General features: G+C 57.1%; 3 protein-coding genes across 10 annotated transcripts in view; 1 reads left to right on the top strand and 2 right to left on the bottom strand.

Annotated features, from left to right (window-relative positions):
• LOC116243432 (uncharacterized) overlaps positions 1–21665 on the top strand; it is a 284197-nt gene that overhangs the window by 196669 nt on the left and 65863 nt on the right. The gene's annotated exons all lie outside the window — the stretch shown is intronic.
• LOC149913261 (uncharacterized) lies at positions 3113–8170 on the bottom strand. Of its 3 annotated transcripts, none has more exons than XM_090130254.1 (8): positions 7931–8170; positions 7234–7611; positions 6587–6652; positions 6186–6245; positions 5554–5625; positions 5086–5178; positions 4518–4665; positions 3113–4252 (listed from the first exon to the last, which is right to left on the bottom strand). In XM_090130254.1, the coding sequence occupies exons 2-8, from the start codon at positions 7418–7420 to the stop codon at positions 4090–4092; spliced, it is 789 nt and encodes a 262-aa protein (XP_089986380.1). In that variant the 5' UTR covers positions 7421–7611; positions 7931–8170; the 3' UTR covers positions 3113–4089. The 3 variants fall into 3 exon arrangements, with proteins under 3 accessions (XP_089986380.1, XP_089986378.1, XP_089986379.1); XM_090130252.1 differs by having other exon boundaries at positions 7234–7641; positions 7931–8166; XM_090130253.1 differs by lacking the exon at positions 7931–8170 and having other exon boundaries at positions 7234–7788.
• On the bottom strand, positions 16371–21428 carry LOC149913260 (uncharacterized). Of its 3 annotated transcripts, none has more exons than XM_090130257.1 (8): positions 21189–21428; positions 20492–20869; positions 19845–19910; positions 19444–19503; positions 18812–18883; positions 18344–18436; positions 17776–17923; positions 16371–17510 (listed from the first exon to the last, which is right to left on the bottom strand). In XM_090130257.1, the coding sequence occupies exons 2-8, from the start codon at positions 20676–20678 to the stop codon at positions 17348–17350; spliced, it is 789 nt and encodes a 262-aa protein (XP_089986383.1). In that variant the 5' UTR covers positions 20679–20869; positions 21189–21428; the 3' UTR covers positions 16371–17347. The 3 variants fall into 3 exon arrangements, with proteins under 3 accessions (XP_089986383.1, XP_089986381.1, XP_089986382.1); XM_090130255.1 differs by having other exon boundaries at positions 20492–20899; positions 21189–21424; XM_090130256.1 differs by lacking the exon at positions 21189–21428 and having other exon boundaries at positions 20492–21046.

Below are 21665 nucleotides of genomic sequence, written 5' to 3'. Positions count from 1 at the left end.
GGAGGGTGGGGGGACACCAGGGATCAGAACGGGGGACTGGGGGGGGATGAGGGATCGGGGGGGGGGACGACCCGGGGATCAGAATGGGGGAGGCACAGAGGGGAGGGGTGGAAGAGGACTACGGCGATCAGAACGGGGGAACTGGAAGGGAGGGGGGCAGGGGGGGGGGTGTAACCCCGGGGGGCGCACAGAGGGACGGGGGGGGTGGGCGATCAGCGGCAGGGGGAGGGGGGGAGGGCAGCGAAAGACACGGGGTGGGGGAGGCGGCGAGACGCAGGGCAGCCGCCCCCGCCGAGGGAAGCCCCGAGCAGCACGGAGACCCCGCGGGGCCGAGGCAGAGCGGCACGCGGCCCCCCCGCCGCGGCGCCCCCCGAACACCCACCTGTAGGAGCCGAGGCGGCGCCCGGAGCCCCGAGGCGCCCCGCCCCGCTTCCGCACGGCCGCCTCCTCGGGTCGCGGCGTGATGACGTCACTCGGCGGGGACGGCGCGGCGCCGTAGCGACGGACCGGCGCCGAGGCGCTGAGGCGCTGAGGCGCTGAGGCGCCGTCGCCGTGGCGACGCCGTCGAGCGGCAGCGCTCCTGCGGGAGCCGCGCCGAGACGTGCGGCGTCTCCGGCTTCCCCAGCATCGCTGTCTCCAGGCCGATTCCGAGCTGCTGGCGCTTCTTGAAAGCCGAGCGCGCATCTCTGCCCGGTTTTCTCACGGCTCCTGCGGCGGCATCTCTGGCCGCTTTCTCCTCCAAGGAAGAACCGAGCGGTGGCCCGGCCGGGCTCGGTGCGTGGGATGTGAGAAGGGCACAGCCCGGAGCAGGACCTGAAGAACGAGCTCAGCTCACCGCTGGCGCGTGTTCTGTAGTCCCCCGGGTGCTGCAGAGCTGCGCTGGACTCGCTGAGCAGCACGGCGTGGTGCGGGGATGTAAGAGCACACAGGTGCTCGGTAGACTTGCTGGGGCAGGGAGCTCTCACTGATGCTAAACTTGCTGAAACGAAGTGGCTCGTTCAGGACACGTGCCTGAAACAAATGCTGGTTCTCTAGGCAGAGCAGCCGGACAGACCTGTCAGCACTGGGAATTAAGCACGGCAGTGAGATGAGGCCAGTGATGCGTTCATGTAAGAGCAAGAGGTGCTTTGGAATGCCTTTATGGCTGCACAGCTCCTCGGGAAGCAGTTACACCTGCCGGCTCAATAAGAGCTGTCCCTTAGATGCTGTGCTGTGCAGCTGTGGAGCCCTTGCCCACCTGCACTGCATCTTTTAGATGCGTCATTGAGAGGAATTGAACCAGCGAGACTTCAGGGCTGAGCTCTAGGAATGGAAACTCCCTCAACTTTTGGAAGAGACCGGGTTTCTAAGGTCTTAAGACCTGGAGCTGGCAGAGCACACCCCTCTCTGCCTTTCCCCCGACTGGTTTTTGGGAGACAGCACATGGACACCCCTACAAGAAGTCTCAGGGTGTGGAAACTGACGCTCTTATTAGGGAAGTAAGAATACATTCCTGGCTCCATTTTGCTCTTGTGTCAGAAGGCAGAGATTTAAGCTGCCTAAAAGCACTTTTCCACAGAGGTTCCCACAGAAAGAAGGCATCCAACGTCTTCCTGTAGCTACGGAGACTCTGACTTCTCAACCCTTTCCAGGTATGTTTTACTGCCTCTTTCCACATTCAGAAATGGCAGCTGTGCAGAAAAACATGCAGCAGGTCCTGCAGTGTGGGCCAGCGGGGAGTTTTACCCCGTCTCCTCCCTGATGTCAATCTGAAGTGATGTCCTTTAGTCTTCAGTATAACAAAAACATTCTGTGACCGTGCTTGAAGACAGTCTCTAATGGATGTTCTTCCCTGGTCAGCTGGCTGCCTTAGTTTGGGCCCTGATGGCAATGATGTGGTGATGGCAAGCTTAGTTCTGCTGTTTTCTCCTTGTCAGAATACTCTGACTTTTGAAGGAAGCAGCTTCTTGTTTCCTGCCTTCCTTGCTTCCTGCCTTCCTGCCTTCCTGCCTTCCTTGCTTCCTTCCTCCCTTCCTTCCTGCCTTCCTGCCTTCCTTGCTTCCTTCCTCCCTTCCTTCCTGCCTTCCTGCCTTCCTTGCTTCCTTCCTCCCTTCCTGCCTTCATCCTCCTTCCTTCCTCCCTTCCTCTTTATTTTAATTCATTTGGAATATCTATATTCCATACAGATGTTTTAAAAATCATCATTTGTAGTGCTGAAAACTTTTTTAGAAAACAGTTAAAAAGGTATGATAAGGATGTGAAAGAAAGAACCCTCTGTGGTGTTGACCAGGGATGAACATAAAAACAGCTCCCAGTAAATGTACAGGCAGCTGATGTGACTGCCTCTGTCCTCAGCAGCTTGCTCAAAGGAACCCCACAAAGCATTTCAGCGCTGGGCTGCTGAGGGAAGCTGTCAGAAGAGGAGCACTGTGTCCTCTTGCAGAGGACCGGGATGCTTTTACAGCCGACTGACTGACGGCTGCTTTGGTTGTGGCCACAGCTCCTGAGGAGTGCAGCAGTGCTGAGAGCTGAGAGGAAACAGGGGAATGTTGCACCTCCTGGAGGATGCTGAGAAATCAGTGGCCTAGGGCAGGTGCTGGAGAGGAGCTGCAGGGTGCTGTCATGGCAGCTGGGCACTGCTGGCAGCACAACGGACTGTGCCTCTGCTAAGGCGACTGCAGTCACAGAGCGAGCAGTGACAGCAGGCATACGAGGCTTGCAGCACTGCCTTCCTCCCATCTCTCTCCACTTTCAGATTCTCGGCCCAGCCCACAAAGCAAAATGAAGTAGAGGAGGGAGGAAATGTGCTCATAGTTCTTGCTTGGTTCCTATTGCAGAGCAAATGATTGCCTGCTGTCCGGTAAAGCTCACGCAGAAGCACTGATGCTTTTGCATAATGAACTGCCACCCTTGTCCCCTGCCCGAGCCGGGACGTAGGGCACCCGCAGCCTCTGGGCAGCCTGGGCCAGGGCCTCGCTGCCTCTGGGGGAGGGATTTCCTCTACACATCGACCTCAGTTCCCACTCTTGGAGTTCAAAGCCATTCCCACACGACCTGTGGCTGTCTGCCAATGCCAAGTGGCACACAAGGTCTGGCAGTGGACCATGACAACAGTACAGCGTGGACAACTGTGATGGTACTTTCTATTTATTGGCACAGCACAGGCTGGAAAGCCCCGGTTGATGCCAGCTGTGGTTCTCTGGCTGTCAGATGATGCCCCCAAACCCACACACGGGGTGCTCCCAGCTCCTGACTGATGGTGGAGAAGTGGGAGGGCAGAAGTGATGCTGGGGGAGGAAGGGGCGGGGGTCAGGGGGCCGCTGTGCCTGTCATACTTCCCCCAGGCAGTGGTTTGACAGGTGTTACGTGATGCCCCCCCTGAGGGGGCCGCTCCCACCTCTTGATGGATGGTGGAGAGGAGTGGGAGGGCAGAGGTGTTGCTGGGAGGGCTGGGGGCTGCAGGGCCTGATATGCTTCCCCCTGGCATTCTGGGTGGTTTTTGGGGTCTTGGATAATGGCCCCAAACTGGGTGTTGGATAATGACCCCGAAGTGACGACCTACGGGGGCCACTCGCACCTCCTGAAGGATGGTGGAGGGGAGTGGGAGGGTGGTGATGATGCCCAGGGGACGGGGGGCTGCTGGGCCAGTTGGCTTCCCCCAGGCAGCGGTTGTCTGTCGGCTGGACAGTGTCCCCAAGTCTACACTCTGCTGGGCTCGCTTCCATCCCCTGATGGATGCTGGAGGGGAGAGCGAAGGCAGAGGTGGTGCTGGGGGCTGCCAGGCCTCTCAAGCTTCCCCAAGGATGTGGCTGCCGCCAGGCTGACACCCTGAGGGACCGCTCCCGACCCCCGAAGGATGGTGATGGGGGACGGGGGGGGGGTCTTGATGCCCAGGGCGGCTGGGGGGCTGCTGGGCCTGTTGCTCATCCGCCAGGGTGCCGTTGTTTGGGTGCCGGCCGATGAGCACAAGTTTCCAAGCCAAGGGGGTTCCTCCCGTCCCCTGAAAGATGGCGGTGGGGGACGGGGGGTGGTGTTAATGCCCCCCGGGCTGCAGAGCCTGGGCTGGTGGGCTGTGGGGCCCGAGGCGGGGGCAGCTGAGCCTGGCTGCTGTCAGGTCTGGCAGGGGCCGCCCTGGTGGTGCCATCCGGCCGCTGGGCAGGTGGTCACGGCCGTTGGCATCATGTCCATCTGCCAGGCCCCTTGAGGAGAGCAGGACGAGGGCAAACTGTGGCCGCGGACATCGTGCTGGGCTCCATCAGCTGCAGCGAGGCGCCTGCGGAGAGAGGAATGTGCTGAGGGCACAGGAGAGCCCCTGCTCTCCTTCCTCAAAGGCAAAGAGCCTGTTTCAGGCCCAGCACTAAGAATGGGCTGCAGGAACGGCCGTGCCAATTCAAACATCTGATAGCGTAAATCTCAGACCACGTTAGCCAACAACTAACCGGCCTCTGTGCTGCTGGAACTACAAGTGCCTCCGGGCTCACAGCAGCCCCACAGTAAAGAGTTGGGCAGGATGGGGGTGGGGGTGAACAACAACTCACTGGTTTCTCTGCCTCCATCGCCGGATAAGCAGACAGCACGTTATCATGGCTGCCAGCATGGAAACCAGGAAAGCTGCAGTCAGTGCCAGGCAGCACTTCAGTAACACTTGATCTTCTGTGGTGTTTGCACGTCCTTCATCTTCCACACCTGGAGGAACAATGTGCTCACTGCTGTGTCTCGTGCCCTACTGGCAGTCTCACAAGAGGTCTGACATGGCCAAAAATGTTGTCTTGCATTTTGTTGGCCTCCAGGAACACGTGAAAATCCTCGGGCTGCAATGCTTCCCTGATTCCAGCCAAGCAAAGGGAACTCCCTAAGGCGCTGCACATCAAGGCACTCTGGAACCTCTTTTTGGCCTCTCAGCTTTGTTTACACTCTGGCTCTGCCACGGTCCAGACCCTCCCGGGCCATGGATTTGCTCCTTCTTCTCCATCACGCTCTAAGACTCCTTTTGCACTCGCCCACCCTCACCTCCTGAGGCTGGGTAGTTGTCTGACTAAATCTCACTAGAGCAGAAGGAGAGCGTGTGGATCTGTTTAATCAGGGTACAGACAGAAATACACTCACCACGTGCTTCCTTCTTCATGATTCTCATCAATAAATGGGACAGTCTCTTGGAATATTTTCCATCTATCCATGCCACTTTCCATCCGCCAGGACCTTAACAGAAAGCATTAAGATAAATCTCAGAGAAACAAAGCATTGAACTGAGCGGTCTCTTCGGTGAAGTCAACAAAGACAACAGCCACCCTGGGATGCTTGTGGGGCTCCAGCACAGGAAGCGGCCGAGGATTTGGCACAGCCTTCCCTGGAAGCAATTCTGCACCCAAAGCATGAGGAGAACTTCCCACCACACACTGCAATCTACACAGCTGCACAAGAGCATCACTGAAGAGCAGATGGTGCCAGGGGATCGTGTGAGGACAGGGCACGCACATGCAGCTGTGCATTCTCACTCACACCTGCAGACATGCCTGGCTGACAGCAGGACTGTGAGCTGGCATCTCTCAAAGGAAGCAAAAACTCACGGCATACCAATACGAGTTGCTGGGGCTTCTGTCCTGGAGCTCAGCTGGGAAGCTGGAGACCATTCGACTCCACCCGCACCTGTACACAAACACAGAGCAGCTCCTGTCAGACATGGCCAGGTACTTGTTCAGACTGCAATGCCAGGTTTGCTCCACAGCGCTCTTCTCTCCCTGCTACACAGCAGCAGCTGGCAAATAGCTGCTGGGTGCCTGCAGCAGCACCGTGCCAGTCCAAGAAGGAACCATGTGTGGAACTGTCTGCAGAAGGGAAGGGGCTGCAAGGGGAAGGGAAGATCTAAAGGCCCTTTCCTTTGGGATAGCCCATCGGAGGCTTATGGAGCAGATTATGCTGAGCCTTTGGCAAGACACTGCTTACAGGCGCAGCTGTAAGGAGAAACATTGCCATGGTGTGTTGTGATCTCTCTCTTCCTTAGGGACCTGCAGTGACTGGAAGGGGCTCAGCTGACGACGTGGCACCCAGACTTGGGTCGAAAGTTGCCAAGCTGGAGAGGTGGGCAGTTGGCTGGCACCCAGGCTTCTTGTGGAGTAGAAATCACCGGGCAGCGAAACGCTGAAGCCTTCCTGAACTACCACAACCACATATGAGCAGAGAGCGTGAGATGAAGGCTGGTGACTTACCCCTGGCATCCAGCCCAGGCTCAGGACCAGGATTCGGCTCTGGTAATTCACCAAGAGGACCTGCAGGCACAGAGGTGATCAGACACAAGTGAGGAGAGCTTCCACTGCACCTTGGGGCCTGGGGTTTTTTTCTGCAGTGACCTGCGAGGACTGGCTGCAGGTCAGGGAATGACATGGCCCAAACAGCAAACGTAGAGGTTCTCTCCTCCAAAAAGTGGCAAGGGCTGCCTTCCCACAGATACGTGACAACTCTCCAAATAAAGAAATACTCAGGACTGATCTGTGTACAGCCTTTGAGGCACAAAGAGACTTGAAAGACCCTTGGAGGTTCCTGAGTACCCAAATAAACTATGACGGCACGAACTTTTCTGCCTTCAAGGAAGCAGACACTCACAACTTACCTCTGGGTTTCCCCTGAGGCACAAAAGTAGTCATCGCCCGACCGTCTGCATATGGAGCACCATCATCTAGAATCAAGAACAGAAGAGGGATGTTCCCATGGCATGTTGTCATCTCCTCCCTTAGTGATGGGGGAGGGCTCAGCTAATGGGATGGCAGACTCAGGCCGTGACTGCCAAAGCTACAGGGTGACCTGGAGCCTGGCACTGGGCAGCTCCCCGAAGCTCTCCAGGCCATGTGCGACAGCGCTCCGGGACTGTGTGGACGAGCACACCAAGTAAAGACACCTGAAGCCATCTGGGCTCCAGCCGGGGGTCTCTGCTGGGAACCAGGATTCATCTATGGGGAGCACCGGGAAGCCGGAGCAGAAATGCTCCCGCTTTTCCCAGCACACATCTTCTGAGCTCCCCCTCGGTCACCCCCGGGCGAAGAGCGTGCTCAGCCAGCAGCAGAGCCACGGCCCGGCACGGCTGGAGCCAGCCCTGCAGAGCACTGCTTCCTCACGCCCTCGCCCGGCTCCTGCGCTGCTGCCTGTCCCCCCATCCCAACACCCCCACGGAAGGCAGCCCCAGGGCAGCACACGGGGACAAGAGCCCGGAGCTCTCGCCCTCGCCGCCACTCGGTTTTGGCCCCATCTCTGCCCACCCACCTGCTGCTGGCGCTCGCCACGGAGCAGCACAAGTCTCCTGGGAACATATGGCCATGAGGAGGAGGAGGAGAGCAAGGCGGGCAGGGGCCGTGGCCCCCCACACTCGTGCCATGCTGCCACCACCACCGCTGCAGCCACAGCGAGTGCTGCTGGGCGGCACAGAACGCCTGGGGCACACGCTGAGCATTGTGAGCTCACGGCACCAGGCGGGGCGTTGTGACCCCACGTCCCCACGATGCACATCTGTTCCGCCACCAGGGCCAGCTTCCCCCTGGGCTTGCTGTGTGTGCTGTCGTGCTGGGGAGGATTCCCAGGCATCTAGAGCAGCAGGAGACCACTGATGTCACATGGACAGCACGGAAATGGGGAATGGCTCGGCTGGGAGGGGACATTAAAGAGACAGAGACGCTGTCAAAGGAGAAAGAAAATCACTTCAGTGTTGTTTTGACTGCTTCATGCAGATCCAGAGATTCACTTTTCTCTTTTAATGCCCAAACAGAAGCCGGTTCTTCAGTGACATTTCCCCTTCAACCCTCCCACCCCACCCACTCTCCCCTCCCCTCACCCCTACCTCTCATTTTCTCCTTCCTCTCCTCTCCCCTCTCCTCCCCTCCTTCGCTTTCCCTCCCCTCCCCTCCCCTTCCCCCTCTTTTCTCCCTTTCCCCTCCCCTTCCCCCTTGCCTTCTGCCAAACTTACCTCTCCTGCTCTTCACTGAATTCTTCTGGATTCCCTTGCCTTGCTTTCCTTTGCAACGCTATGCATTGCTCTCTCCATATTTCTTGCCAGCCATTCTTTTCTTAGCTCTTATTCTTCACTTTTTACTTGGCTTTTTTCTTCTATTCTCTTTGCCTTTCTTCTCTTTTCTTCTTTTAGTCCTTTTTCCTCTTTTCATATATTATTTTCTCTCTCTTCTTTTTTTTTCTCCTTTTATTTTCTTTTTCATTTTTCTTTTTTGTTTTTTCCATTAAATACATTTTTTCTTTTTTCATTACTCTTTTTCTTTTATCTTTCTTAATTTCTTTTTTTGCTCTTTTTGTCATTTTTTTCTGTTTTCTCTTTTCATCTTTTCTTCTTATTTTTATTATATATTCTTTTTTCTTTTCTCTATTTTGTCTCTTTCTTTTTCCTTTTTCCTTTTTCTATTTTTTCATCTTTTTTTCTTTGTTTTCTTTTTTATTTTTCTCTTTTTTTTCCTCTTTTTCCCATTTCCTTTAATCTTTTTTCGGTTTTTTTTTCCCTCTGAATTTTCTCCTCATTTTTTCCTCTTTTTTCTTTCTCTTTTTTTTTCTGATTTTAATCATAAGTTTTCCTTTAACCCTCCCCTCAACCCCCCCCCCCCTCCTCTTCTCCCATCCCCTCTTTTCTCCCTTACCCTCACCTCCCTTGCCCCTCCACTTCCCCCTGCCTTAGCCTACCATTACCTGCCTGCCCTTCACTTACCTTCTCCTCACTTCCTTCTTCTTCATGCTCTTGGCTTTTGCTGCTATTCACACCAAATCTCAACACTTGCCTGCTCTGCTTGCTGCTCTGCCAAGTGCCTCTCAGCTCTGCTCACAACTTCACGCCCACTGCCTGCCCTTCTCTATTCCCCTCTCGTGCCCTTCAGGCTTCTGCTCCCCTTGCTGAGCAAGCCCGTGCCCGGTAGCTCCCCTTCAACCTCCTCCGCCCTTTGCCTTCCTCCAAGAGATGCTTGCTTCTGGCCAGCACTCCTGCCCGCTGCCTAGCCCACAGCCCGCATCTCCTGGGGAGACAGCAAGGTGGCCTGGAGCTGCCCACACCTCCTCCCGGGCACGGCTTCTCAGCTTTGCTTCAAGCCCACAAAAAACCCCAAGGAGCTCCTCTTACCTTTGGGCTCAGCTGCTTCTCCTCCCCCAGCCCCCTAAATCCCTCCCCGTAGCTCTCCCCAGCCCCTCCCACCCCCCAATGCTCCCTATAGCACCGTGTCCCCCCGTTACCCCCTCACAGCCCTCTGCTGCCCTAAATCCCGCTGTACCCACCCCTATCGCCCCATGTACCCCGATACCACAGCCGCTGCAGCCCCGCCTGCCTCCCTATCCCCCCCCCGCCTTCCCAGCCCCTCAGCCCAGCAGGCTTCCTTCCCTGTCCCGGTGCCGCTCTCCGTCCCTCCCGGCTCCGGCTCTGCTGTGCTCAGTACCGCTCCCGTCGTGCCGCGGTTCCGTCTCGGTGCTGCCCGGACCGCTCCGGCGCGCAGCGGCGGTGCGGGGCGGCCCGGGCTGCGGGAGCGCCGCCGCCTGAGGGGAGAAGAGCTCTGAGCCGGCTGTTAACGGCCGCTCCCGCGCGCCGCGCCTCAGCCAATCGGAGCCGGCGGCGCTGCCGCTGACCAACGAGAGCCCGAGTGCGGGAGGGACCGGCACCTGACCAATGACAGCCCGGGGGCCGGACGGACCGGCACCTGACCAATGACAGCCCGGGGGCCGGACGGACCGGCACCTGACCAATGACAGCCCGGGGGCCGGACGGACCGGCACCTGACCAATGACAGCCCGGGGGCGGTGCGGCGTGGCGCGGCGCTGTTGGTGGGAGGAGCGCGGGCAGGGGGCGGGGCCTCGGGGTGCGCCCTACTGCTATGGGGGTGGGAGATGGGACTGGGATTGACAGGTGGGAGGTGGGGTTGGGATGTGGGGTTGGGAGCGAAGTTTGGAACTGGGCTTGGGAGCTGGGGTTGGGATGTTGGTTGTGCATTGGGATGTGAAATGTAGGGTTGGGGTGTGGGGATATGGATATGGGGTGGATATGGAATGGGAGATAGGAAAATGGAATACATATGGGATGGGCTTGGGATGGACGTGGGACCAACACTGAAGAAGGTGGGATGGATTGGGGATGAAATAGGGACGCGGGATGGGATTGGGATGATAGTGGCATGGGATAAGTAGATGGAATGGACATGGGATGCGTGTGGGGATAAGGATTCGGAATGGATATGGATATAGGGTTAGGGATGGGGATAGGATGTGGGGGTATGGATACGGGATGGGTTTGAGATGGCTGTGGGGTGGATATGATGGATATGGGATGGGATAAAGTTGTGGGATACGGACGAGGGATGGCTACGAGATGGGGCTGTAGTGGTTATGGGGCCATAGGGGCGATGGGGCCAGGATGCTGCAGTGACCTCTGTCCCCAGAGTTTACCCCCAGTGTGACACATGGAGCCCCACAGCCGCTCCTCTGCCCTTTATCACTTACATGGGGAGGACATCCCCCAACCCCCATGATCAAAAATAAACCTTAATTAGAAAAGTGAGGGGTGTCAACCCCGCCCCATGGGAACAATGTTTTCTGTGGCGTCTCCAGAGGGCTGCCCCAAACTCTGGGGGGTGTTCACAACTCTAGGATATGACACCACCAGGGTGCCATGAAGGTGTCCCAAGCTTTGGGGTGTGACACAGGGATGTCCCCAGTTTTGGTGGTGTGACATTGTCATGTGGTGTTCCCACTTCCCCGGGAAGTCCTCCAGGTGGTCACGGTGTCCCCAGCTTCGGCTCAATGTCCCCAGGGCTTTTTTTGTTCCCTCTGCATGACGGTGACACCCGGCGCCAGCTGCCAGGAGTGACGCCCAACGGTGATGACACCGCATCACGGCTGTGCCACGCTGGTGTCACACAGTCCCCTCTGGTGGTGGCACAGAGGTCACCACCGTGCGTGTCCCCGTCCTCATGGCAGACGATGGTGACAGCACCAGAGGACTCCGGTGTCACCGGATCCTGCGGTAGGCAGGTCTGGAGGGGTGACAAACAACAGTGAGAGGCTCAGTGACAGCATGGTGACAACGTGGTGCCGCCTGTGCCTGCCCCCATGTGATGGTCAGAGTGCAGGGAATGGTGTCACCCGTTAGATGGTGACGCACAAGTGATGGTGACACCAGATGACGGTAACAACAGTGACAGCCAGGGATGGGGACACTGCGTCACGGCTGTTCCACATCGAGGGCATCCTGTGTCACGGCGTCACCTGAAGACAGTGACACTCAGTGACACCCAATGGCATCCAGTGAAGGTGACACCCAACGATGGTGACACCAGCGAGACCATGTCACACCTGCACCAGACCCCACGTGTCCCCTGACTGTCCCCAGCCCCCCTCCCTGTACCCCTCCTCATCACCTCTTCAATGAGGATGGCACCGTGCTGAAGTTGTGCCACCATGGCAGGGGGGACAGACATGGACAGCCAGGTGACAGCGTCCAGGAGCTGTAGGACGCTGATGGGGCTCTCGAGGTACGTTGGTACGGCCCCAGGTTCCACGGTTACGGTGACAGTGAGAACTTCGGGGACAGGCGGTTGTTTGGTGTCACCCGGTGGCCCTGGGGGGAGTTGTTTCCGTGGGGCTTTGCACAGGGATTGGTGGGAACCATCCATTTCTGAAAGGAAGTGGCAAAAAAAAAAAAAAAGAAAAGTGACAGAGTATTGATTTCAACGGAAACAGACATTTTTGGGGGCGATCCCACGGGGGACAAAGAGTGTGTTACTATGTGAGGTTGTCCTCAAAATCCCCTTTGGAGACCTCTGGAGGACTCCAGGAACCCGTGGGGACCCCAAGACACCCATGGGACATCTCCAGACCCTTCCAGAAGACAATAGGACCCTCTGAACCCACCTGAGGACCCCCCCACATTCCACAGGATCATTCTGGGACGTCTGCAGACCCTTCTGGATGAGTCCAAGGACCCCCTGCATCAATTTGAGGACCCCCTGGACCCTCCAAGTCCTCTCTGGGACATCCCCAGAGATGTGTCTGATGACGGGATGACTCCAGGACCACTCAGACCCACATGAGGACTCTCTGGACCCTACCAGACTCTACTGGGACATCTCCAGATCATCCCAGTGGCTCCTCGGAGCTCCTGGACCCATCCTGGGAGCTTCCAGATCCTTCCAGGGCCCCCCAGGACCATTCTTGGGACCCCCTGGACACCCTCAGGATCCCTCTGGGACATCTCCTGATCCTTCTGTATGAATCCAAGGACACCTTGGACCCACCTGGGGACCAACTGGATGCCCCAAACCCCTCTACAACATCTCCAGATTCTTCTGCATGCCTCCAGGGCTATATAGGGGGGGGGCTCGTGGGGAATCTATGGGGGGAAAGGTGTGAGTGGGGCTCCGGTGAGGTGGAAAGAGGGTCTGGAGGTGGAGAAAGGTTGGAAGGGGAAACTGAGGGATTGTGGAGGGCTTCTATGGCGTGGAAAGGGGCTCTGAGGATGGAGAGCGGGGGTTGTGAGGGGGAAAAGAGCAGAACGAGACTTCTGTGAGTGGAAAGGGTCCTGGGGATGGAGGGGTACGTTGTGCAGGGGAACTTGAGGGGTGGAAAGGGGGCTTTTGTAGGGCAGAAAGGGGGGTCTGGGAGTGGACGGGGGGTTGTGTGGGGGAAAAAAGGGGTGAGTTGGGTCTCTGTTGGGAGGAAAAGGGGTCTAGGAATGGAGAAGGGGTGGCAGAGGAAATCTGGAGGGTTGTGGGGGGCTTCTATGGGGTGGAAGGGGAGTCTGGGGGACACCTTAGGGAAATACTGGGGGGGAGAAGAGGAGAGTGGGATGTCTATGGGGTCGAAAAAGAGTCTGGGGGGAAACTTAGTGGCTTGTGGGGGGGAAAGGGGTGAACAGAATTTCTACAAAGCAGGAAGAGCATCTGGGGGTGGATGGAGGGGTGGGAGGGAAGAGCCAGGGGTTGTGCGAGGCTTCTATGGGGTCTGGCTGAGGGGGATTGGAGGTCAAAATGAGGGAATGACTGCAGGGGTCAGGGAGGAGCGCACCGGGGGTACAGGGGACTCTAGGGGTCAGAAAAAGGGGCCAGGAGGTGGGAGGAGAAGGGAGGACACGGGACCCTGGGGGTCAAATCGAGGGGAATGGGGGGTGGTAGGAGACTCTGGGGATCAGAATGGGGGAAGTGGAGGGGAGGGGCACCGGGGGGAGGAGAGGGGGTTCGGGGGTCAGATAGAGGAGACTGGGAAAGGGGGGGGACTCTAGGGAACAGAATGGGGAGACCGGTGGGAGGGTGGGGGGACACCAGGGATCAGAACGGGGGACTGGGGGGGGATGAGGGATCGGGGGGGGGGACGACCCGGGGATCAGAATGGGGGAGGCACAGAGGGGAGGGGTGGAAGAGGACTACGGCGATCAGAACGGGGGAACTGGAAGGGAGGGGGGCAGGGGGGGGGGTGTAACCCCGGGGGGCGCACAGAGGGACGGGGGGGGTGGGCGATCAGCGGCAGGGGGAGGGGGGGAGGGCAGCGAAAGACACGGGGTGGGGGAGGCGGCGAGACGCAGGGCAGCCGCCCCCGCCGAGGGAAGCCCCGAGCAGCACGGAGACCCCGCGGGGCCGAGGCAGAGCGGCACGCGGCCCCCCCGCCGCGGCGCCCCCCGAACACCCACCTGTAGGAGCCGAGGCGGCGCCCGGAGCCCCGAGGCGCCCCGCCCCGCTTCCGCACGGCCGCCTCCTCGGGTCGCGGCGTGATGACGTCACTCGGCGGGGACGGCGCGGCGCCGTAGCGACGGACCGGCGCCGAGGCGCTGAGGCGCTGAGGCGCTGAGGCGCCGTCGCCGTGGCGACGCCGTCGAGCGGCAGCGCTCCTGCGGGAGCCGCGCCGAGACGTGCGGCGTCTCCGGCTTCCCCAGCATCGCTGTCTCCAGGCCGATTCCGAGCTGCTGGCGCTTCTTGAAAGCCGAGCGCGCATCTCTGCCCGGTTTTCTCACGGCTCCTGCGGCGGCATCTCTGGCCGCTTTCTCCTCCAAGGAAGAACCGAGCGGTGGCCCGGCCGGGCTCGGTGCGTGGGATGTGAGAAGGGCACAGCCCGGAGCAGGACCTGAAGAACGAGCTCAGCTCACCGCTGGCGCGTGTTCTGTAGTCCCCCGGGTGCTGCAGAGCTGCGCTGGACTCGCTGAGCAGCACGGCGTGGTGCGGGGATGTAAGAGCACACAGGTGCTCGGTAGACTTGCTGGGGCAGGGAGCTCTCACTGATGCTAAACTTGCTGAAACGAAGTGGCTCGTTCAGGACACGTGCCTGAAACAAATGCTGGTTCTCTAGGCAGAGCAGCCGGACAGACCTGTCAGCACTGGGAATTAAGCACGGCAGTGAGATGAGGCCAGTGATGCGTTCATGTAAGAGCAAGAGGTGCTTTGGAATGCCTTTATGGCTGCACAGCTCCTCGGGAAGCAGTTACACCTGCCGGCTCAATAAGAGCTGTCCCTTAGATGCTGTGCTGTGCAGCTGTGGAGCCCTTGCCCACCTGCACTGCATCTTTTAGATGCGTCATTGAGAGGAATTGAACCAGCGAGACTTCAGGGCTGAGCTCTAGGAATGGAAACTCCCTCAACTTTTGGAAGAGACCGGGTTTCTAAGGTCTTAAGACCTGGAGCTGTCAGAGCACACCCCTCTCTGCCTTTCCCCCGACTGGTTTTTGGGAGACAGCACATGGACACCCCTACAAGAAGTCTCAGGGTGTGGAAACTGACGCTCTTATTAGGGAAGTAAGAATACATTCCTGGCTCCATTTTGCTCTTGTGTCAGAAGGCAGAGATTTAAGCTGCCTAAAAGCACTTTTCCACAGAGGTTCCCACAGAAAGAAGGCATCCAACGTCTTCCTGTAGCTACGGAGACTCTGACTTCTCAACCCTTTCCAGGTATGTTTTACTGCCTCTTTCCACATTCAGAAATGGCAGCTGTGCAGAAAAACATGCAGCAGGTCCTGCAGTGTGGGCCAGCGGGGAGTTTTACCCCGTCTCCTCCCTGATGTCAATCTGAAGTGATGTCCTTTAGTCTTCAGTATAACAAAAACATTCTGTGACCGTGCTTGAAGACAGTCTCTAATGGATGTTCTTCCCTGGTCAGCTGGCTGCCTTAGTTTGGGCCCTGATGGCAATGATGTGGTGATGGCAAGCTTAGTTCTGCTGTTTTCTCCTTGTCAGAATACTCTGACTTTTGAAGGAAGCAGCTTCTTGTTTCCTGCCTTCCTTGCTTCCTGCCTTCCTTGCTTCCTGCCTTCCTGCCTTCCTGCCTTCCTTGCTTCCTTCCTCCCTTCCTTCCTGCCTTCCTGCCTTCCTTGCTTCCTTCCTCCCTTCCTTCCTGCCTTCCTGCCTTCCTTGCTTCCTTCCTCCCTTCCTGCCTTCATCCTCCTTCCTTCCTCCCTTCCTCTTTATTTTAATTCATTTGGAATATCTATATTCCATACAGATGTTTTAAAAATCATCATTTGTAGTGCTGAAAACTTTTTTAGAAAACAGTTAAAAAGGTATGATAAGGATGTGAAAGAAAGAACCCTCTGTGGTGTTGACCAGGGATGAACATAAAAACAGCTCCCAGTAAATGTACAGGCAGCTGATGTGACTGCCTCTGTCCTCAGCAGCTTGCTCAAAGGAACCCCACAAAGCATTTCAGCGCTGGGCTGCTGAGGGAAGCTGTCAGAAGAGGAGCACTGTGTCCTCTTGCAGAGGACCGGGATGCTTTTACAGCCGACTGACTGACGGCTGCTTTGGTTGTGGCCACAGCTCCTGAGGAGTGCAGCAGTGCTGAGAGCTGAGAGGAAACAGGGGAATGTTGCACCTCCTGGAGGATGCTGAGAAATCAGTGGCCTAGGGCAGGTGCTGGAGAGGAGCTGCAGGGTGCTGTCATGGCAGCTGGGCACTGCTGGCAGCACAACGGACTGTGCCTCTGCTAAGGCGACTGCAGTCACAGAGCGAGCAGTGACAGCAGGCATACGAGGCTTGCAGCACTGCCTTCCTCCCATCTCTCTCCACTTTCAGATTCTCGGCCCAGCCCACAAAGCAAAATGAAGTAGAGGAGGGAGGAAATGTGCTCATAGTTCTTGCTTGGTTCCTATTGCAGAGCAAATGATTGCCTGCTGTCCGGTAAAGCTCACGCAGAAGCACTGATGCTTTTGCATAATGAACTGCCACCCTTGTCCCCTGCCCGAGCCGGGACGTAGGGCACCCGCAGCCTCTGGGCAGCCTGGGCCAGGGCCTCGCTGCCTCTGGGGGAGGGATTTCCTCTACACATCGACCTCAGTTCCCACTCTTGGAGTTCAAAGCCATTCCCACACGACCTGTGGCTGTCTGCCAATGCCAAGTGGCACACAAGGTCTGGCAGTGGACCATGACAACAGTACAGCGTGGACAACTGTGATGGTACTTTCTATTTATTGGCACAGCACAGGCTGGAAAGCCCCGGTTGATGCCAGCTGTGGTTCTCTGGCTGTCAGATGATGCCCCCAAACCCACACACGGGGTGCTCCCAGCTCCTGACTGATGGTGGAGAAGTGGGAGGGCAGAAGTGATGCTGGGGGAGGAAGGGGCGGGGGTCAGGGGGCCGCTGTGCCTGTCATACTTCCCCCAGGCAGTGGTTTGACAGGTGTTACGTGATGCCCCCCCTGAGGGGGCCGCTCCCACCTCTTGATGGATGGTGGAGAGGAGTGGGAGGGCAGAGGTGTTGCTGGGAGGGCTGGGGGCTGCAGGGCCTGATATGCTTCCCCCTGGCATTCTGGGTGGTTTTTGGGGTCTTGGATAATGGCCCCAAACTGGGTGTTGGATAATGACCCCGAAGTGACGACCTACGGGGGCCACTCGCACCTCCTGAAGGATGGTGGAGGGGAGTGGGAGGGTGGTGATGATGCCCAGGGGACGGGGGGCTGCTGGGCCAGTTGGCTTCCCCCAGGCAGCGGTTGTCTGTCGGCTGGACAGTGTCCCCAAGTCTACACTCTGCTGGGCTCGCTTCCATCCCCTGATGGATGCTGGAGGGGAGAGCGAAGGCAGAGGTGGTGCTGGGGGCTGCCAGGCCTCTCAAGCTTCCCCAAGGATGTGGCTGCCGCCAGGCTGACACCCTGAGGGACCGCTCCCGACCCCCGAAGGATGGTGATGGGGGACGGGGGGGGGGTCTTGATGCCCAGGGCGGCTGGGGGGCTGCTGGGCCTGTTGCTCATCCGCCAGGGTGCCGTTGTTTGGGTGCCGGCCGATGAGCACAAGTTTCCAAGCCAAGGGGGTTCCTCCCGTCCCCTGAAAGATGGCGGTGGGGGACGGGGGGTGGTGTTAATGCCCCCCGGGCTGCAGAGCCTGGGCTGGTGGGCTGTGGGGCCCGAGGCGGGGGCAGCTGAGCCTGGCTGCTGTCAGGTCTGGCAGGGGCCGCCCTGGTGGTGCCATCCGGCCGCTGGGCAGGTGGTCACGGCCGTTGGCATCATGTCCATCTGCCAGGCCCCTTGAGGAGAGCAGGACGAGGGCAAACTGTGGCCGCGGACATCGTGCTGGGCTCCATCAGCTGCAGCGAGGCGCCTGCGGAGAGAGGAATGTGCTGAGGGCACAGGAGAGCCCCTGCTCTCCTTCCTCAAAGGCAAAGAGCCTGTTTCAGGCCCAGCACTAAGAATGGGCTGCAGGAACGGCCGTGCCAATTCAAACATCTGATAGCGTAAATCTCAGACCACGTTAGCCAACAACTAACCGGCCTCTGTGCTGCTGGAACTACAAGTGCCTCCGGGCTCACAGCAGCCCCACAGTAAAGAGTTGGGCAGGATGGGGGTGGGGGTGAACAACAACTCACTGGTTTCTCTGCCTCCATCGCCGGATAAGCAGACAGCACGTTATCATGGCTGCCAGCATGGAAACCAGGAAAGCTGCAGTCAGTGCCAGGCAGCACTTCAGTAACACTTGATCTTCTGTGGTGTTTGCACGTCCTTCATCTTCCACACCTGGAGGAACAATGTGCTCACTGCTGTGTCTCGTGCCCTACTGGCAGTCTCACAAGAGGTCTGACATGGCCAAAAATGTTGTCTTGCATTTTGTTGGCCTCCAGGAACACGTGAAAATCCTCGGGCTGCAATGCTTCCCTGATTCCAGCCAAGCAAAGGGAACTCCCTAAGGCGCTGCACATCAAGGCACTCTGGAACCTCTTTTTGGCCTCTCAGCTTTGTTTACACTCTGGCTCTGCCACGGTCCAGACCCTCCCGGGCCATGGATTTGCTCCTTCTTCTCCATCACGCTCTAAGACTCCTTTTGCACTCGCCCACCCTCACCTCCTGAGGCTGGGTAGTTGTCTGACTAAATCTCACTAGAGCAGAAGGAGAGCGTGTGGATCTGTTTAATCAGGGTACAGACAGAAATACACTCACCACGTGCTTCCTTCTTCATGATTCTCATCAATAAATGGGACAGTCTCTTGGAATATTTTCCATCTATCCATGCCACTTTCCATCCGCCAGGACCTTAACAGAAAGCATTAAGATAAATCTCAGAGAAACAAAGCATTGAACTGAGCGGTCTCTTCGGTGAAGTCAACAAAGACAACAGCCACCCTGGGATGCTTGTGGGGCTCCAGCACAGGAAGCGGCCGAGGATTTGGCACAGCCTTCCCTGGAAGCAATTCTGCACCCAAAGCATGAGGAGAACTTCCCACCACACACTGCAATCTACACAGCTGCACAAGAGCATCACTGAAGAGCAGATGGTGCCAGGGGATCGTGTGAGGACAGGGCACGCACATGCAGCTGTGCATTCTCACTCACACCTGCAGACATGCCTGGCTGACAGCAGGACTGTGAGCTGGCATCTCTCAAAGGAAGCAAAAACTCACGGCATACCAATACGAGTTGCTGGGGCTTCTGTCCTGGAGCTCAGCTGGGAAGCTGGAGACCATTCGACTCCACCCGCACCTGTACACAAACACAGAGCAGCTCCTGTCAGACATGGCCAGGTACTTGTTCAGACTGCAATGCCAGGTTTGCTCCACAGCGCTCTTCTCTCCCTGCTACACAGCAGCAGCTGGCAAATAGCTGCTGGGTGCCTGCAGCAGCACCGTGCCAGTCCAAGAAGGAACCATGTGTGGAACTGTCTGCAGAAGGGAAGGGGCTGCAAGGGGAAGGGAAGATCTAAAGGCCCTTTCCTTTGGGATAGCCCATCGGAGGCTTATGGAGCAGATTATGCTGAGCCTTTGGCAAGACACTGCTTACAGGCGCAGCTGTAAGGAGAAACATTGCCATGGTGTGTTGTGATCTCTCTCTTCCTTAGGGACCTGCAGTGACTGGAAGGGGCTCAGCTGACGACGTGGCACCCAGACTTGGGTCGAAAGTTGCCAAGCTGGAGAGGTGGGCAGTTGGCTGGCACCCAGGCTTCTTGTGGAGTAGAAATCACCGGGCAGCGAAACGCTGAAGCCTTCCTGAACTACCACAACCACATATGAGCAGAGAGCGTGAGATGAAGGCTGGTGACTTACCCCTGGCATCCAGCCCAGGCTCAGGACCAGGATTCGGCTCTGGTAATTCACCAAGAGGACCTGCAGGCACAGAGGTGATCAGACACAAGTGAGGAGAGCTTCCACTGCACCTTGGGGCCTGGGGTTTTTTTCTGCAGTGACCTGCGAGGACTGGCTGCAGGTCAGGGAATGACATGGCCCAAACAGCAAACGTAGAGGTTCTCTCCTCCAAAAAGTGGCAAGGGCTGCCTTCCCACAGATACGTGACAACTCTCCAAATAAAGAAATACTCAGGACTGATCTGTGTACAGCCTTTGAGGCACAAAGAGACTTGAAAGACCCTTGGAGGTTCCTGAGTACCCAAATAAACTATGACGGCACGAACTTTTCTGCCTTCAAGGAAGCAGACACTCACAACTTACCTCTGGGTTTCCCCTGAGGCACAAAAGTAGTCATCGCCCGACCGTCTGCATATGGAGCACCATCATCTAGAATCAAGAACAGAAGAGGGATGTTCCCATGGCATGTTGTCATCTCCTCCCTTAGTGATGGGGGAGGGCTCAGCTAATGGGATGGCAGACTCAGGCCGTGACTGCCAAAGCTACAGGGTGACCTGGAGCCTGGCACTGGGCAGCTCCCCGAAGCTCTCCAGGCCATGTGCGACAGCGCTCCGGGACTGTGTGGACGAGCACACCAAGTAAAGACACCTGAAGCCATCTGGGCTCCAGCCGGGGGTCTCTGCTGGGAACCAGGATTCATCTATGGGGAGCACCGGGAAGCCGGAGCAGAAATGCTCCCGCTTTTCCCAGCACACATCTTCTGAGCTCCCCCTCGGTCACCCCCGGGCGAAGAGCGTGCTCAGCCAGCAGCAGAGCCACGGCCCGGCACGGCTGGAGCCAGCCCTGCAGAGCACTGCTTCCTCACGCCCTCGCCCGGCTCCTGCGCTGCTGCCTGTCCCCCCATCCCAACACCCCCACGGAAGGCAGCCCCAGGGCAGCACACGGGGACAAGAGCCCGGAGCTCTCGCCCTCGCCGCCACTCGGTTTTGGCCCCATCTCTGCCCACCCACCTGCTGCTGGCGCTCGCCACGGAGCAGCACAAGTCTCCTGGGAACATATGGCCATGAGGAGGAGGAGGAGAGCAAGGCGGGCAGGGGCCGTGGCCCCCCACACTCGTGCCATGCTGCCACCACCACCGCTGCAGCCACAGCGAGTGCTGCTGGGCGGCACAGAACGCCTGGGGCACACGCTGAGCATTGTGAGCTCACGGCACCAGGCGGGGCGTTGTGACCCCACGTCCCCACGATGCACATCTGTTCCGCCACCAGGGCCAGCTTCCCCCTGGGCTTGCTGTGTGTGCTGTCGTGCTGGGGAGGATTCCCAGGCATCTAGAGCAGCAGGAGACCACTGATGTCACATGGACAGCACGGAAATGGGGAATGGCTCGGCTGGGAGGGGACATTAAAGAGACAGAGACGCTGTCAAAGGAGAAAGAAAATCACTTCAGTGTTGTTTTGACTGCTTCATGCAGATCCAGAGATTCACTTTTCTCTTTTAATGCCCAAACAGAAGCCGGTTCTTCAGTGACATTTCCCCTTCAACCCTCCCACCCCACCCACTCTCCCCTCCCCTCACCCCTACCTCTCATTTTCTCCTTCCTCTCCTCTCCCCTCTCCTCCCCTCCTTCGCTTTCCCTCCCCTCCCCTCCCCTTCCCCCTCTTTTCTCCCTTTCCCCTCCCCTTCCCCCTTGCCTTCTGCCAAACTTACCTCTCCTGCTCTTCACTGAATTCTTCTGGATTCCCTTGCCTTGCTTTCCTTTGCAACGCTATGCATTGCTCTCTCCATATTTCTTGCCAGCCATTCTTTTCTTAGCTCTTATTCTTCACTTTTTACTTGGCTTTTTTCTTCTATTCTCTTTGCCTTTCTTCTCTTTTCTTCTTTTAGTCCTTTTTCCTCTTTTCATATATTATTTTCTCTCTCTTCTTTTTTTTTCTCCTTTTATTTTCTTTTTCATTTTTCTTTTTTGTTTTTTCCATTAAATACATTTTTTCTTTTTTCATTACTCTTTTTCTTTTATCTTTCTTAATTTCTTTTTTTGCTCTTTTTGTCATTTTTTTCTGTTTTCTCTTTTCATCTTTTCTTCTTATTTTTATTATATATTCTTTTTTCTTTTCTCTATTTTGTCTCTTTCTTTTTCCTTTTTCCTTTTTCTATTTTTTCATCTTTTTTTCTTTGTTTTCTTTT

Source organism: Phasianus colchicus, chromosome 39 (genome assembly GCF_987193195.1).
Source record: "Phasianus colchicus chromosome 39, bPhaCol1.hap1.1, whole genome shotgun sequence".
NCBI lineage: Eukaryota > Metazoa > Chordata > Aves > Galliformes > Phasianidae > Phasianus > Phasianus colchicus.
Note: the sequence above shows the minus strand (reverse complement) of the source record. Positions and strands in the feature narration are given on the sequence as shown.

Coding starts and splice junctions, on each gene's coding strand:
- LOC149913261 (XM_090130254.1), bottom strand. CDS start 7,420: ATGCTCAGCGTGTGCCCCAGGCGTTCTGTGCCGCCCAGCAGCACTCGC. Junction 5,626..6,185: donor GCCTGGGCTGGATGCCAGGG/GTAAGTCACCAG, acceptor GTTTGTGTACAG/GTGCGGGTGGAGTCGAATGG. Junction 4,666..5,085: donor CATGAAGAAGGAAGCACGTG/GTGAGTGTATTT, acceptor TTGTTCCTCCAG/GTGTGGAAGATGAAGGACGT.
- LOC149913260 (XM_090130257.1), bottom strand. CDS start 20,678: ATGCTCAGCGTGTGCCCCAGGCGTTCTGTGCCGCCCAGCAGCACTCGC. Junction 19,504..19,844: donor GCCTCAGGGGAAACCCAGAG/GTAAGTTGTGAG, acceptor CTGTGCCTGCAG/GTCCTCTTGGTGAATTACCA. Junction 18,437..18,811: donor AGCCCCAGCAACTCGTATTG/GTATGCCGTGAG, acceptor CTTTCTGTTAAG/GTCCTGGCGGATGGAAAGTG.